Raw genomic sequence first — 17704 nt, 5'->3', positions numbered from 1 at the left:
TCCCGGTTAACCCTTAAAACCCTGACTTCCTGTTCTTGTCACGTGCAGGCTGTATGCAGGGCATGGTGCCCTACCTGCCTGAGCTGATTCCTCATCTCATCCAGTGCCTGTCTGATAAAAAGGCTCTAGTCCGCTCCATCGCCTGCTGGACTTTGAGCCGGTACGCCCACTGGGTGGTCAGCCAACCCCCCGACCTTTATCTGAAGCCCCTTATGACGGAGTTACTGAAACGGATTCTGGACAGCAACAAGCGAGTGCAGGAGGCAGCATGCAGGTATGAACGTGGCTGTAAGGGGGGCTCATTCTTTACAAAATCTGAGAAAGTCCCATCTACTGCTGAACTTGCCCTCAAACATGAACTAACATCGGCGGGGGGCAATAACCAGTACCAATCGATGCTCGTTTTAGGGGCCTGTCACATGTTGTGGTGCAAAATGAATGGGGGTCAGGTGATCGTTATTGCGATCATTTGTTCCCCATACAGTTTGCACATTGTCAACAGTAGATCCTGTATATACAGAGCGATGTGCTCCAGATAAATGGTGAGTTTTGGGTGTCACATGAAAGATGCGATCACCTAGCAAACATTAGCGGTTTACGTGTGATCGGCGTCACCTTTTACACGCACCGTTTATTGGGAATGAGCGCGCATTTGTTCCCAGAGAACAATAGATTGCTGAGTGATACTGATGTCCCGTCTGTTCCACAGTGCGTTTGCGACCCTGGAGGAAGAAGCCTGCACGGAGCTTGTACCGTATCTAAGTTTTATCCTGGACACCTTGGTTTTTGCCTTTGGAAAATACCAGCACAAGAATCTCCTCATACTCTACGATGCCATAGGAACCTTAGCGGACTCTGTGGGGCACCATTTAAATCAGCCGGTGAGTGGTGAGGAATCTGATGTAGACATGTTGGCACTGGAAGGATTGGGCATTGATTCATTCAGTTTTGAGGGGCTGCGCCTCCGGAGGTGATGCAGATACTTGTTACATGATACACATGTGATGTCTCTATTCATACTGTCTGATCCGGAGATCACCCCTCACCCTACACTGTATGTATGATGTCATCCCCTCCCCCTGTCGTCATACTAATAAATTATGTCTGATGTGTTCTTAGGAGTACATCCAAAAACTGATGCCCCCTCTCATCCAGAAGTGGAATGAGCTGAAGGATGAAGATAAGGACCTTTTCCCACTCTTGGAGGTGAGGATTGTTCTACAGATCTATATCTAGGGGTGCGACGTGAATGCACTTGCTGGTTCTGCTCCTCCATCTGTGTAACCAGACCTCTTCTTGTAGTGCTTGTCCTCCATCGCAACCGCCCTGCAGAGCGGATTCCTCCCGTACTGTGAGCCGGTGTATCAGCGCTGTGTCACGTTGGTGCAGAAGACCCTTGCTCAAGCCATGGTGAGTAGGCACCTTAAACATCTAACCCCTTCCCGACAGCCACCATGCATATTCGTGAATGCCATAGCCACTCTGTTTCCGCTGTTTTAAATGGCATAAACCCGGGGCTAATGTCTGTGTTCGCCAATAGTCATTTAACCCCTCAGATGCCGTGGTCAGTTGTGACAATGGCATCTGAGGTGGCTTTACTTCACGGCCAATCGGGGGAGCCGTTTATTGTGTCTCTCTGAAGAAACCCATGCTATAAGCCAGTGATGGCTAACCTCCAAACAATGACTCTCAGCATGCTCTATTCATTTCTATGGAGTTCTGAGAACAGCCAAGCAAGTTGTAGCTGGAGTGCCGGAGGTTAGCCATCACAGCTATAAGCTGTTGTAGTTCCTAAGGAGCCCTGGGGTGGTGGGGCTCCATAAAAACATGGTGAATCGGGACACACAGTCTAATAACTGCTATTTCTCGCCCAGTTTCCTTGGGGGACACAGAAGACCTTGGGTATAGCTCATCTCCATAGGAGGCGTGACACTAAGTGAAAACTGTTAAGCCCCTCCTCCCCAGCTATACCCTCAGCCTGGAGAGAGAGACTGCCAGTTTTTAGCTTAGTGTCCAAGGAGGCAAGACACTCCCTGCTCTGCAGGGCTGTTTTCTCCTTGTTTAAATTTTAGATTTTTACTTTTTTCTTTCTTTTTTGTTCCAGATCATCAGGGACAACAGAGACGCAATAGACCTCTCTGTTTCTCCCGGGGTTGAGCTGCGCCAGTGCCAGTCACCGCACTGCTGCCTCCCCCACAGAAGGCAAGGTGGATCAGGGCAGCCTAGCTCCCTTACATCCCGCCAGCGCAAGGGTCGCCCGCACGCCAAGCCCCTCTTCCAGCGTCCTGCCACTACGGTGCCAGTAGCTGAAGGGGCGACCCTGCTGGAATGGACCGAGGGTGAAGACGGCTGTGGTAAGAGAGTGGCTTCTCCAGCCCTACGTCCCCCACCCAATGGTCTCCTGCGTGCCTGACCCCCATACTGGGCCTCTGGACCCTTCCCCTGCTGGACATAGGCTGGCCCCTGGGGTGCCGCTGTGCGGCAATCTGCTCCCCTTTTCTCCTGGCCTCATAGGACATGCTGCTAGTGAGGGGACTATATCCTGAGCTCTCCGTCTCTGGGTCCCCCCCCTGGCATCTGGCGCTTCCCCCCATCTCGCCTAATCACATTGGGCTTACCGGAGGGGCAGGACGCTGCAGTGGAGTAAGGAGGACCCCTTACTCTTCCGGCCGGCGGGGTGGGCTCCCGCGGCCAGCGAGCCGCCATTCCGGCCCTCCTGTCTCTTCTGGCGGCGGGGTGGGCTCCCGCGGCCGGCAAAACTGCAGGCCGGCTCCCACAAATGGGTCTGTAGAGTTGGCCCCCCTTTTTTTCTCCTGGTCTCTCAGGGCCCCTATATAGTGGCTCCCCTTTAGCCTCAGAGGCTGGGTTTAAATTAAATAAAATAAAAATAAAATTTTTTTTTATAATGATAAAATAAATAATAATAGATCATGATTTCTATTGGGCTGCGCAGGACGCTGCAGCCTCATCAGTAATGCTGCATGTCTGCATGACCTCTTTCCACAGGCGGCATGGTGTTGCGCTCCCAGCCTGCGTCGCTGCTAGGGCATTTCCCCTTTAGGCGGTTTTTTCTTGCCTCTTCCAGGATACGGCGCTGGCCAAGTGCATTCGGACCTTCTGTAGGCAGCATTCATCGTCTCTCCAGTTATGGTGCCTGCCATGTGCATTCCCCCCCCTCCTAGGCGGGCTACTGCACTCTCCCTGGCTGGCCATGTGCATGACCCCCTTCTTAGGCGGAATACTGCACCTTCACCGGATACGGTGCTGGCCATGTGCACGACCCCCTTCCATAAGCGGAACGCTGCACTCTCTGGATTTGCTGCCGGCCATGTGCGGGACCCCCTTCCTGGGCGGAACGCAGCACTCACTGGATTCGCTGCCGGCCATGTGCGTGACCCCCTTCCTGGGCGGAACGCAGCACTCTCACTGGATCTGTTGCCGATCATGTGCATGACCCCCTTGTTTAGGCGGAATACTGCACTCTCACCGGATACAGTACTGGCTATGTGCACGTCCCCCTTCCATTGGCGGAATGCTGCACTCTCGCTGATGTGCTATGATGTACTTATGTACTATGTTATTGTGCTGCACTCTCACTGGTTTCGCTGCCGGCCATTTCTTAGGCGGTATGCTGCACCCTTGTTGGATTCCCTGCCGGCCTTAGGTATGCCTCCTTCCCTCAGGCAGCATACATACATCCCTCTGTCGTTGGTTGTTTCCTCGCAGGTACGTTGCTGGCCACGTGCATGTACCCCATACATGGCAGGGTGCTTGCACTCTCGCTGGATCCGCTGTCGGCCATATGCATGGCCCCTCTTCCGTAGGCGGTGTACGCACTCTTGCTGGATTCTCTGCCAGCCCGGGGCATGCCTTCCTTCCTCAGGCGACATGCACGCATCCTTAGTGACTGTTTGTCTCTTGCCAGTACATTGCTGGCCATGTGTATGACTCCCATGCATGGCGGTGTGCTCGCACTCTCCCTGGATCAGATGCTGGCCATGTGCTTTACCCTCCCTTTTTCTGGGCGTTGTGCTACACTCTCACCGGATACATTGCTGGCCATGAGAATGGCCCTCTAACATGGGTGGAACGCTTGCACTTCCATTGGTTACGGTGCTGGCCTTGTGCGTGACCACCTCTCACTTCAAGGGCAGAATTTGGCACGCTCATGAGATTCACGGCTGTCCTTATATGGCTGTGCTGGACTTGTACATGTCCCCCTTCATTGGCAGAGTAGTTGCACTCTCGCTGAGTTCAGTGTTGGGTGTATTATTGCACACTCATTTAATGCTAGGATATCCCTGTGCATGTTCCCCTTTCGCTAGGTGGACCTCCTGCGTTCCTGCTGGTTTATAGGGTAATGTCCTGCTTCTCTGAAGTAGGTACGGCCTTAGGCATCACTCCCTTTTGGGACGGGTCTTTGCACTCTTGACGACTGCTGTTGGCCAGGTACGATTTCCCCCCTTTCAGGGTGGACTGATTGCGTTCCTTCGCATGCTATGCTAGGTTTGTGCATAACTCCCTTTCAGGTTGCGCTTTGCAATTCCGTACATGCTGTGGCACTCTGGGACGAGCCCCCCCCTTTTTTCTAGGTGGGTTGGCCTTCTCGCTGCTTACGGGGCTGCTCGTACGTATGCCTCACCTGCTTCCTGCGGCATACCTTTGTTTCTTGGGAGACGATGCTTGCCGCCAGCCTTGCACTCGTCCCTAGGGAGTTCATTCTGTCCTCCTGACCGGACAGGCTCTTTTGCTCTCTGCTGCACCGAGCTGACAGGGAGTGTTCGTGGGTCCTAGATGCATGCCCATGCGTCCTTCTGCGGCATTACTTTCCTGCGCTAGTGGTCACATGGTCGAGAGTGCTGTTGTCTGCAGCGCCTCTCGAATTCTTCGTTGGCTCTGGCAGGACTGCGGTTCCCTTGCCTGCTGCAATTTCCTCCTCTTCGGATGCAGTGTGGTATGAGTCCGTCCTCTTGGCGCCTCTACGCTTCTGTCTGATCTGCTACCGGGTTCGGGCTGCTCTTCTCGGGAAGGTCACCCGACTTCTCTTGGGTGCTGGATTACCCAGGTCCGGGGACCTCCGCCTTGGGTTCTTCAAGGTATTCGCCTTCTGCGAGACGGTGGACCGGGCGTCTCACAGTGTAGCGGGTTCTGCTTTTGAGTCCTATGGCTTCCCTGTTGCCCACTCCTCCTCCTTTCGGTTGGAGGGTGTTTTGTCGGCCTCTGTCTCGACGGCCTTATCTCGCCGGCTTTGTTCGGCTCCCGCTCTATACAAATCACTCCGATGTGGCTTCTCGCCAGCCTTCGGAGGCTGTATTTTCACTGTCCTCCCCTCTGGGGAGAGCATGATTGTTCATGTGGATGGTTCCGGTGTTCCTTTTGGCCTCGTACCGTCTCCCTTGTTCACGCTGGCTGTATTAGCTGTGTGCCTATTTACCGAGTCTACCGCGTTCTGTCCCCCCACTGAGTGCTGATTGCGTGGCCCGTTCTAAGACGATGGTCCTGATGTAGACTTGCTTTTCTCGATAACTTGGGGGGACTACCTCGGTCCAGATTGTCCTTTGATCTCCCTCACCGGGACTGTACAACGTGGTTGCATCAGCATGGACCTTAGCCTGCCTTCCCCTGGCGTCTGGCGGATCCTTTGGGTTCTTTCCCTCTGTCCTCTGCTCCTCCACTCGGGTGGATACGGGACAACGTTGTTCGAGGGCCGACGGGGCTAGTTTTGTCGACCCTTCTGCCCGTGTTACTGGTCTGCGCCTGATCACATTGGGTTTTCGCCTGCTTGCCAGGCGACTGTCCACTCCTGGCTGTGTTTCGTCCAGGATCTGTCGTAAGACTTAGGGTTTTTTGTCTGGGGTTCTGTGGGAAGCTGTGCATTCCCCACTCTGAAGTTCTTTCCCCATGGTTCTGTCTTTTCCTTGAGGTGTCAAGTGTCGGCGCTGTTCTTCCTCTTCCAGCGTTCCCGGCCCTCTGGCCTGCCAAGACCTTCTTCCTCGGAGTGGCTCTTTGGTTCCTCTGTACTGTCCTTCGGTACCGCCCTGGGGACTGTATTCTGAGCTCTCGGCGCTCCAATCTTGTCCTTGGAGCCGTTACAGGAGTTCTCTCTATCCCTTCTGTCCTGTACGGTTGTGTTCCGTATCAGTCGTGTCTCTGACGGGTGCCGGAATGGCCCCTTTTTTTGTTACGAGCTTTCTGTCTTTTCCAGGACAGGGCTGTTCTGCATCCCGTTTCTTCCTTCCTTCCTTCCTTCCTTCCTTCCTTCTGAAGGTAGTGTTTGCCTTTCGCTTCAACACCTCACCTATTGGACGTTGTTTGGGCCTTGCCGTTTTTACTTGGAGATCTCCGACTCTTGCAGACGTTCAGCCTCTTGGGTTTCCAGGAGGTCTGTGCATAGGGTTGACAGACTCCAGGGTGGTTTTCCTCCGCTTGATCAGATTGGCTATTGCTGAGGTTACCGCACCTAGGGCAGGATTCTGTCTTTGGTGTCACCGTTCCTTTCACCAGAGCGGTCGGTGCCTCCTGGGCCGGAGGCATTGGGCTTCGGCTGTGCATTTGGGCACGGCGGCCACAGGTCTGCCTTGCACGCCTTACTGAGTTTCTACAGGGTGCTTACTCTGACTTTGGCGGATGCTGCCTTACCCCGCCTGGGTTTACAGGCGGCGGTTCATTGATGCCTTTCGGGTGCTTCACCTTGGTGCTGTGGTCCCTCCCCCTTTTGGACTGCTTTTGAACGTCCCAAGGTCTTCTGTGTCCCCCAAGGAAACTGGGCGAGAAAACGAGATTTTTGTATAACTTACCAGTAAAATCTCTTTCTCGCTCTTTCCTTGGGGGACACAGCACCCACCCATTCATTGTTTTTTCTCTGTGCGTTTTCCGAGTTTTTGTTACCCGTTGGGTAGTTGGCTTTTTGGTTCCTTGTTGGTCTTTGCCTTTTCTCACTGCTTGGACACGCAACTGGCAGTCTCTCTCTCCAGGCTGAGGGTATAGCTGGGGAGGAGGGGCTTAACAGTTTTCACTTAGTGTCACGCCTCCTATGGAGATGAGCTATACCCAAGGTCTTCTGTGTCCCCCAAGGAAAGGGCGAGAAAGAGATTTTACTGGTAAGTTATACAAAAATCTCGTTTTAGTGACCTAGGGCAGGCATGGCCAACCTGCGGCCCTCCAGCTGTTGTAAAACTACAACTCCCACAATGCTCTGCTGATAGCTGTTGGCAGTCTGGGCATAATGGGAGTTGTAGTTTTGCAACAGCTGGAGAGCCTCAGGTTGGCCATCCCTGACCTAGGATGACAAAGTGGGTAAAACGTTTTTAAAAATATACAAATTCAAGTACGGTCAACGCTGTAATGGAAAAATATATGGCCAGTTCGCCATTTATTTATTTTTTCCTCGCTTCACCCCACCCCTTCCTCCCCCCCCCCCCAAAAAAAAAAAAAAAGAATAAAAACGGATCAAGAAGTCTCACTCTCCAAAATGGCATCAATAAAAACTCCAGATTGCTTCACAAAAAATGAGCCTTTAGACAGCTCCATAGACCCAACTATAAAAAAGTTTGGTGTAAAGCAGCACGAAATGCCAGCAGAATGCTTGGATGTATAGGGAGAGGTATAAGCAGTAGAAAGAGTGAAGTGCTTATGTCGCTCTACAGATCACTGGTGAGACCTCACTTGGAGTATTGTGCGCAGTACTGGAGGCCATATCTCCAGAAGGATATAGATACTCTAGAGAGAGTTCAGAGAAGAGCTACTAAACTGGTACATGGATTGCAGGATAAAACTTACCAGGAAAGATTAAAGGACCTTAACATGTATAGCTTGGAAGAAAGAAGAGACAGAGGGGATATGATAGAAACTTCTAAATACATAAAGGGAATCAACTCGGTAAAGGAGGAGAGAATATTTAAAAGAAGAAAAACTACCACAAGAGGACACAGTTTTAAATTAGAGGGGCAAAGGTTTAAAAGTAATATCAGGAAGTATTACTTTACTGAGAGGGTAGTGGATGCATGGAATAGCCTTCCTGCAAAAGTGGTAGCGGCAAATACAGTGAAGGAGTTTAAGCATGCATGGGATAGGCATAGGGCTATCCTTCATATAAGATAGGGCCAGGGGCTATCCATAGGATTCAGATATATTGGGCAGACTAGATGGGCCAAATGGTTCTTATCTGCCGACACATTCTATGTTTCTATGTTTCTATGTAAATAGCAAGATATCTTTATTCTTTTGGGTCAGTGCAATTTACAGCAGTGCCAAATATATAGTTGTTTATTTTATTTTTTATATATATATATATATATATTTTTTTATGGGCAGTCCGTGGTTTTACAAAGTGAGGCCATTAATTGTAAAATCTTGGACAACCCCTTTAAGTCCCCCATGCACACAGCGTTTTTTGCTGACGGTATTTGGCATTGGTCCTGTGCGAAAAAGCTGCTGGCAGCTGCGCTCAGTCTGCCTCCCGTTGTCGTCAGTGGGAGGCTGTGCTGCACTTCATGTCCTTTCTCAGCGTGGTGTCTGCTTGTGATTTAGCTCTATTCAATGCCTGTGTGTCCATCTCTGGCAGATGTACAGTCAGCATCCAGACCAGTATGAAGCGCCCGATAAAGACTTCATGATCGTGGCCTTGGATCTTCTCAGCGGGCTGGCGGAGGGGCTTGGAGGCAATGTCGAGCAGTTAGTGGCCAGAAGTAACATCATGACCCTCTTGTTCCAGTGCATGCAGGTGAGGGTTGTGTTTATGGTCCTGGTAAATCACAAGCACTTTTGATTTTTGTTCTGAGGCAACTCCTTTTACTTTCAGGACATTATGCCGGAGGTTCGGCAGAGCTCCTTCGCTCTCCTGGGTGACCTGACGAAGGCTTGTTTCCTGCACGTGAAGCCTTGTATCTGTGAGTGATGCCTCTTTGCCATAGATATTTGTGGTGTAATTTGAAGGCGCTGTACAAGTCATTCTAAAATCTGCATGTCATTCTAAACTAAAAACGCTGTTTTATTGCCATCTATAAAGTTAAGACTAGGCTTAGTCAGTGGTTTCTGTTCTTGTCTTTACAGCTGAATTTATGCCTATTCTCGGCACCAACTTAAATCCAGAGTTCATCTCTGTCTGTAACAATGCCACCTGGGCCATCGGGGAGATCTGCATGCAAATGGGTAAGTGTGTATACAGCGCTGACCCCCGGGGGGCTGCAGTCTAGACACCCTACATTGTCTAACCAATGCCGCTTCTCTCCGTCAGGGGCCGAGATGCAGCCATACGTTCCTATGGTCTTGAACAACCTGGTAGAAATCATCAACCGGCCAAATACGCCCAAGACGCTCCTTGAAAACACAGGTTAGCTCCATCTTGCTGTGTGTGTGTGTGTGTGTGTGTGTGTGTGTGTGTGTGTGTTTTTGTTTGGTGGTTGTTGTTGTGTGTTTTTTTTTTTTTTTTTTTTTTTTATATTACTTTATGTTCTCCCCTTAGTAACAACTTTTTCCATTTCATCCACCATGACGGCTACACATGAGATTGACCTCTATAGGGGCAGGAACACTCTCACCCTCCAAAGCTAAACTGTGCTCTATTGTGTTTTCTGGCGAATACATTTTTGGGCCAGTACTAGATGCAATCCTAGAGAAGGCTGCGGACAAAAAAAAAAAAAAAAAAAAAAAGTTCCCAGAAGAGGGCAAGAAGAAACCTTTTCGTCCATTTAGCTCACAATCAAGATCCTACAGGGGAAAGTGAAAATTCGGGACGATGGAGCTATCAGAAAGGGGGGAAAGGCAGGGGGTTCCTGCTTAATCCTCAGAACAAACAAACTGAGGAAGGTTGAGAAATTTTCTATCTCTGTTAGAAGACGTAACCCAAAATCCCTGGGTCGTCAAAAAATGGCTACGGGATAGAATTTTCCTCCACCCCCTCCCAAATTTTTTTTAAATGGCACCCCACAGTCAAAACGTGTTATCAAAGTTATTTTTAGTCCAAAAACCCGACGGATCTTCCGTTACCATTATAAACCTAAAAGGGCTAAGCAAACCTATAACCTACAGAAAATTCTAAATTGAGTCAATTTCATAAATAATTCCTCTTGTCCAAAAAAGGAGCATACATGACATCTATCGATCTAAAAGATGCCTACTACCATGTTCCCATCCATCAAAAGTCACAAAGATACCTCCGATTCGCGTTGAAAGACGACGAGGGCATAGTCAATCATTTCCTGTTCACTGCCCTACCATTCGGTATATCATCCGCCCCAAGCGTGTTCACAAAGCGGGTAATAGAAATGATTTCCCCTCTCGGACTGGAGGGCTTAACATTTTTGTTCCCTATTTAGACGACTTCCTCATACTAGGAAATTCAGAGCTGGAAACGTCCGGACAGACCAATTACGTGATACAAAAAAATCTCAGAATTGGGCTGGTTGATAAATGTGAAAAAATCCTGCCTAGTACCAGTGACAAAAATGAAGTTCTTAGGGGTAATGCTAGATTCAATTACCCAGACTTCATCTCTCCCACAGGAAAAGTTGGAATCTTTCAGGGAGAGAATAAGTAACTTCCAGCTTCAAAAACAGTGCTCTATCGGAGGGGCCATGAGCCGTAGCATGGTGTCAGGCTCACACCAGGATAACACAAACCTGGATTCTAGGGAAATGGGACAGATAAACGTCCCTTACCACGTAAAGTCAGATTTGAACTGGTGAAAGGAAAGGGAAAATCTGTCAAAAGGTGTAGCCTGGCTAACAGTTCCAGAAATTCAAATTAGACGCAGGTGGCATCGGATGGGGGCAAAAGTGGCCGCCTCAAGCTGGCAGGGCAAGTGGTCAGACGAAGTAAAGAGCAAATCATCAAACTACAGAGAACTGCGAGTGGTCTGGCAAACCCGAACAGTATCTCAAGACATGTTATTCAAAAAGCATCTGAAAATATTCTCCGACAATACAACAACTGTGGCCTATCTAAAACACCAGGGAGGCACAGGATCTCCAAGCTTGAGGGGACTGGCAGAAAAAATATTCTTCAGAAAAGAATGTCCTTTCAATTACAGCAATCCATCTCAAAGGTTCAGAAAACATACAAGCCGATTATCTCAGCAGAAAAACATTAGACCCAGGGTAGTGGCCTCTAGGTTAAGACATTTTTCAAAAGATTTCCAAAAGATGGCAATGTACCTCAAATAGACCTATCGCATTCGTTTTGAAAGCCAAAAGTAAGGCGTTTTGGTTCCTTAAATCCCAGAGAAGAACCATGGGGTGTCGACGCTTTCTCAGTCAGGTGGACTTGGAACCTCGCTTACGCCTTTCCTCCCTGGGCCCTAATCCCTCGGGTCTTGCAGAAGATATTAACAGACCAAGTAACGGTGATACTAGTGGTCCCCTACTGGCCCAAGAGAAGCTGGTTCTCCATCCTAAAGGAGATGGCTGTGGAAAAACCGTGGAAAATAGCATTTCAGAAGGACATTCTATCGCAGGGCCCCATCCTTCACCAGGACCCCAGCCTGTTCAAGCCATCGGTCTGGATCCTGAAAGAGAAATCTTAAAAAGTAAAGGGCTTTCGGAAAAAGTCATTAATACTTTGAAATCCAGCAGGGAAAAAGTCACCTAGGCTATATATCTCAAAATCTGGAAAAGATACTGTAGTTGGCTAGGGGAAGTCTCCCCGAATAGGTCACCCCCATGTATCCAGAAAATTTTAAATTTTTCTCCAGAGGGGGTTGGATATGGGCCTTAGCCCTAGTATGCTAAAGGTCCAGATCTCCGCCTTGGGGGCCTTCTATGATATGGACTTGGCCAACCATAGATGGATAAAAAGATTTTTAAGAGCTGCCTCCAGACTAAGACCATCTCTAACCCCAAGGGGTTCCCCAGTGGGATTTAAACTTGGTCTTGAGATGACTCTCTGTTTACTCCTTTATCTGACATTTCAATTAAGCAGCATTTTTTTATTGCTATAGCATCAGCTAGATGCCTGGGGGAAATTCAGGCCCTCTCCTGCTGAGAACCCTACCTTTTCAATTTTTCCGGACAGAATAATACTGAGATTAGATCCGGGTTTTCTTCCAAAAGTGGTCTCAAATTTCCATAGAAATCAGGCATTCATCCTACCTTTTCTACAGACCCACAAAATTCAACTGAAGTACAATTCCAGTTCCTGGATGTAAGAGGATTATCCAGTGCCTGACTGCTACTAAAGAATTTAGGAAGACCAACAATCTCCTTATTCAGTTCCCAGGTCAAAATAAGGGGAAAAAAGCTTCCACGGCCTCCATTGGTCATTGGATTAAAACCACGATAAATGCTGTTACTCAATGGCGGGTCTTTCTAGTCCCGCTAACGTTAGAGCCCATTCCACTAGGGCAATGGCGTCTTCTTGGGCGGAAAAAGCTAGCGTTTCCCTTGACAGGATTTGTAGAGCTGCTATAGTGCCTTGCAAAAGTATTCACCCCGCTTAACTTTTTTTCATATTTTGGTGCCTCACAACCTGGAATTAACGTGGATTGTTCGAGGATTTGCATAATTTATTTACAGAACATGCCCACAACTTTGAAGATATTAGTTTTTTTATTGTGACGCAAACAACAAATGGGACAAAATAACAGAAAAATTAAATGTGCATAACTATTCACCCCCTATAGTCAATACTTTGTAGAGCCCCCTTTTGCAGCAATCACAGCTCCAAGTCGCTTTGGATAAGTCTCTAGGAGCAGTCGCCACACATTACCACTGGGATTTTTTGCCCATTCCTCCTTGCAAAACTGCTCCAGCTCCTTCAAGTTGGATGGTTGCGCTTGTGAACAGCAATCTTTACGTCTGACCACAGATTTCCTTTTGGATTGAGATCTGGGCTGTGACTCGACCATTCCAACACATTTACATGTTTCCCCTTAAACCACTCAAGTGTTGCTTTAGCCGTGTGTTTGGGGTCATTGTCCTGCTGGAAGGTGAACCTCCGTCCTAGCCTCAAATCACGCACAGAGTGGTGCAGGTTCTGCTCAAGAATATCCCTGTATTTAGCACCATCCATCTTTCCCTCCACTCTGACCAGTTTCCCATCATCCCCAGCTGCCACCACCACGTCTCACTATGGGGATGGTGTTCTTTGGGTGATGTGTTGGGTTTGCTCCAGACATATCATTTTCTTTGATGGTGGAAAAGTAAAATTTTAGTCTCATCAGACCAGAGCACCTTCCTCCATACATTTTCGGAGTCTCCCACATGCCTTTTCTCAAACTCACAACATGTCTTTTTGTTTTTTGCTGAAAGTAATGGCTTTCTTCTGGCCACTCTGCCATAAAGCCCAACTCTATGGAGCGTACGGCTTATTGTCGTCCTATGTACAGATACTCCAGTCTCTGTTGTGGAACTCTGCAGCTCCTCCAGGGTTACCTTTTAGGTCTTTGTGCTGCCTCTCTGATTAATGCCCTCCTTGCCCGGCCCGTCAGTTTTGGTGGGCGGACGTCTCTTGGCAGGTTTGCTGTTGTGCCATGTTCTTTCCATTTGGTTATGATAGATTTGATGGAGATTATCAAAGATTTGGATATTTTTTTTAAAACCTATCCCTGACTTGTACTTCTCAACAACATTGTCCCTTACTTGTTTGGAGAGTTCCTTGGTCTTCATGGCAGTGTTTAGTTAGTGATGCCTCCTAATTAGTTGTTGCAGCCTCTGGGGCCTTTCAATAAAGATGTGTATATGTAATGACAGATCATGTGACACTTAGATTGCACACAGGTGGACATATTATGTGATTTCTGAAGGGAATTGGTTCCTCCAGAGCTTTTTATGGGCTTCCTAACAAAGTGGGTGAATACATACGCACATGCCAATTTTATGTTTTCTTTTTCTAAACAATAGTTTTATTTATACATTTTTCTTATTTCACTTCACCAACTTAGACTATTGTGTTCTGATCCATCACATAAAATCCAGATTAACAAAACATTGAACTTAAGGCTGTAATGTAACAAAATACGAAAAAAATCAAGGGGGTGAATACTCTTTCTTGCAAGGCACTGTACCTGGTCAAGTATAACTACATTCATAAAGCATTATCGTATAGATGTCTCTGCTTCTACAGATCTGACCTTTGGCCAGAAAGTTCTGCAAGCCGTTACCTACCAAGTAATCTGGTAGTTCTCATGTGTAGGCGGCATGGTGGATGAAATGGAAAAACCGTAATTAGACTTACTGGTAATTCTGTTTCCTTGAATCCACCCTGACGGCTCTAATATTCCCTCCCTTAGTTGATAAGATATTGAGTATGAAGAAGAAAAAAAAATAAATATATATATATATATATATATATATATATATATATATATATATATATATATATATATTTTTTTTTTTTTTTGCACCCACTTTGGTAATTTGTAAACACTGAGGGTGAGAGTGGGTGGTGGCCTTTTAAACTCTGTGTTCCTGCCCCTATAGCGGTCAAGGGGTCAGTCTCATGTGTAGCCGTCATGGTGGATTCAAGGAAGCAGCATTACCGGTAAGTCTAATTACGGTTTTCATTGGTACTTATTAAAAGTTGCTTACCAGGCTAACCCCAGACAACCCCTTTTAAACATCACTCTAGCCCAGCCAATGTGTCTGTCTGGGCAATGCTCTGTTGGCTCATTGTAACAAGCCTTCAGCTGTGTGGGCAGCACTTGGCCAAGACCATTCTTTCTTTCATTGTCCTCTGATGGCAAGCAGGAATGCTTCAATTGGCGTTAATATGGCCGTGCCCTAGGGTGCTACATTTTGTAATGGAATTTTTATTTTTATGTTTGCAGACTTTGCTTACGCCCCGATTCTCAGTGATGTAAAATATATATATATGCCAAATTTCAAGAAGATTGGATAATAAGAGGTTGCACACTTTGATCAGTTTTGTAAAAGTAGGCAAAAAATTTGATTTTTCAATGTTAATTATTTTTATTGGGAAAACTAGAAATCACAAACTTAATATTAAAACTAGACACTAAGATAAATAGGTAGTAGGATAGCCAAAACGTGTTTTTATATTAATCAACTTTGAACGATGCAATCCCTTCTTTTGTTAGCTTGGTGACGACTTTTCTGTGACGCTCGACGACCCTCCGGATTGTTTTTGTTGTTCGTCCCTGACCGATTCGTTAAACTTTTATCAGAGCGATTCCTCTTCCTACGGTATCGTTGACCACCATAAGAGCGTTCACATGGCTTCTTAGAGAATCACTGCAGTATTCTGTCACGTCGTGGATCCCAAACAATTCAAAGAACGTCTTTGTTTTATTAGTAACGAAATGGCTCAGGTCTTTTCCTTCAAAAACTAGGTTTTTACCCTCAAATTGCAGATCTGCGAAACACTGACACTAGCCATGTGCATCCCTGTTTCTCACGTCCCTCCCTATGTTAAAAATGCCTATTCTTGTCTGCAAAATGGAGAAGAATAAGACCTATTCTATTTTCTTCTTCTTGGCCCCATGAGTCATTATCCGATCAAAAAATGCCAGTCGGATATGGATCCAAAATATGGTCGCGTGTATGGGGCCTAAAAAGTAGGGACCTGGTTGGGAAGGGGCTCTGGCTTATTTGGAGAAGTGATTGGCCAACCTGGTTGAGACACGTCCTACCTATTCTGCACCGGCCCCTTAAATTATAAATGAGATCTGCCGGGTTGATAATGATATGGTGTGATTATAATGGCACTTTTGAATGCGACTCACTTTTTGCCACTTTCCTTTCCTAGCTATCACTATTGGGCGCCTCGGCTGTGTATGCCCCCAAGAAGTCGCCCCCATGCTGCAGCAGTTTATCAGGCCCTGGTGAGTGGCTGACACTTGTATCCCGTCCTGATGTATTTCTAGTTTATTTGGGGCGTTCCTCATAGTTTCCTCCTACGACAGGTGCACGTCTTTACGTAATATCCGCGACAATGAGGAGAAGGACTCGGCCTTCCGAGGGATCTGCATAATGATCGGGGTGAATCCCGGAGGAGTAGTACAGGTAACTGGAGCAGAAGAGGATCGGGTCTCTTTACATTGTGGGTCTTCTGTGTCCACATCTCATTTACCTTTCAGGATTTCATCTTCTTCTGCGACGCGGTGGCCTCCTGGGTGAGCCCCAAAGATGATCTGAGGGACATGTTCTATAAGGTCAGTCTGGCTGTGTCCCATCAGTCTTTCTATGACAGACGGTCAGTATTTGGTCATTTCCAAAACTTCCATTGATTTATTTGAACGGTGCAAGCGTGCCCGAGAAGGTGCATCTGGCGTCCCTCTTGTTCTACGTGCTACAGAGGTTGGATTGGTACCAAAAGGACAACCACTTGTATTGCTTCAATTTCACTCAAGGGTTGACCTTGTGGCCTCTGAAGAAAGCAGAACGGACAGGAGACAGCGGCCTGGTGGCTTCCTAGAAGGTTTGTGGTGTTCAGATGAGGGTAGCATCTACAGGGAGTGCAGAATTATTAGGCAAGTTGTATTTTTGAGGATTAATTTTATTATTGAACAACCATGTTCTCAATGAATCCAAAAAACTCATTAATATCAAAGCTGAATATTTTTGGAAGTAGTTTTTAGTTTGTTTTTAGTTTTAGCTATTTTAGGGGGATATCTGTGTGACTATTACTGCGCATAATTATTAGGCAACTTAACAAAAAACAAATATATACCCATTTCAATTATTTATTTTTACCAGTGAAACCAATATAACATCTCAACATTCACAAATATACATTTCTGACATTCAAAAACAAAAACAAATCAGTGACCAATATAGCCACTTTTCTTTGCAAGGACACTCAAAAGCCTGCCATCCATGGATTCTGTCAGTGTTTTGATCTGTTCACCATCAACATTGCGTGCAGCAGCAACCACAGCCTCCCAGACACTGTTCAGAGAGGTGTACTGTTTTCCCTCCTTGTAAATCTCACATTTGATGATGGACCACAGGTTCTCAATGGGGTTCAGATCAGGTGAACAAGGAGGCCATGTCATTAGATTTTCTTCTTTTATACCCTTTCTTGCCAGCCACGCTGTGGAGTACTTGGACGCGTCTGATGGAGCATTGTCCTGCATGAAAATCATGTTTTTCTTGAAGGATGCAGACTTCTTCCTGTACCACTGCTTGAAGAAGGTGTCTTCCAGAAACTGGCAGTAGGACTGGGAGTTGAGCTTGACTCCATCCTCAACCCAAAAAGGCCCCACAAGCTCATCTTTGATGATACCAGCCCAAACCAGTACTCCACCTCCACCTTGCTGGCGTCTGAGTCGGACTGGAGCTCTCTGCCCTTTACCAATCCAGCCACGGGCCCATCCATCTGGCCCATCAAGACTCACTCTCATTTTATCAGTCCATAAAACCTTAGAAAAATCAGTCTTGAGATATTTCTTGGCCCAGTCTTGACGTTTCAGCTTATGTGTCTTGTTCAGTGGTGGTCGTCTTTCAGCCTTTCTTACCTTGGCCATGTCTCTGAGTATTGCACACCTTGTGCTTTTGGGCACTCCAGTGATGTTGCAGCTCTGAAATATGGCCAAACTGGTGGCAAGTGGCATCTTGGCAGCTGCACGCTTGACTTTTCTCAGTTCATGGGCAGTTATTTTGCGCCTTGGTTTTTCCACACGCTTCTTGCGACCCTGTTGACTATTTTGAATGAAACGCTTGATTGTTCGATGATCACGCTTCAGAAGCTTTGCAATTTTAAGAGTGCTGCATCCCTCTGCAAGATATCTCACTATTTTTGACTTTTCTGA

General features: G+C 47.2%; 1 protein-coding gene and 1 non-coding gene across 2 annotated transcripts in view; both read left to right on the top strand.

Annotated features, from left to right (window-relative positions):
• The window catches only part of TNPO2 (transportin 2), a 31419-nt gene that overhangs the window by 10451 nt on the left and 3264 nt on the right, over window positions 1–17704 (top strand). Inside the window, exons 13-23 of the mRNA XM_044278942.1 lie at window positions 49–274; window positions 710–881; window positions 1120–1206; window positions 1303–1410; window positions 8564–8722; window positions 8801–8888; window positions 9052–9150; window positions 9236–9331; window positions 15700–15775; window positions 15857–15956; window positions 16031–16105. Coding sequence (XP_044134877.1) covers window positions 49–274; window positions 710–881; window positions 1120–1206; window positions 1303–1410; window positions 8564–8722; window positions 8801–8888; window positions 9052–9150; window positions 9236–9331; window positions 15700–15775; window positions 15857–15956; window positions 16031–16105 — 1286 coding nt within the window. The remainder of the gene's footprint in view (window positions 1–48; window positions 275–709; window positions 882–1119; window positions 1207–1302; window positions 1411–8563; window positions 8723–8800; window positions 8889–9051; window positions 9151–9235; window positions 9332–15699; window positions 15776–15856; window positions 15957–16030; window positions 16106–17704) is intronic.
• On the top strand, window positions 965–1032 carry LOC122929871. The gene has a single exon (XR_006388085.1). It is a non-coding gene; the product is annotated as a small nucleolar RNA SNORD41 (small nucleolar RNA).

The sequence above is a fragment of the Bufo gargarizans genome, chromosome 2, assembly GCF_014858855.1.
Source record: "Bufo gargarizans isolate SCDJY-AF-19 chromosome 2, ASM1485885v1, whole genome shotgun sequence".
NCBI lineage: Eukaryota > Metazoa > Chordata > Amphibia > Anura > Bufonidae > Bufo > Bufo gargarizans.
This window is presented reverse-complemented; position numbering and strand designations above follow the sequence as displayed.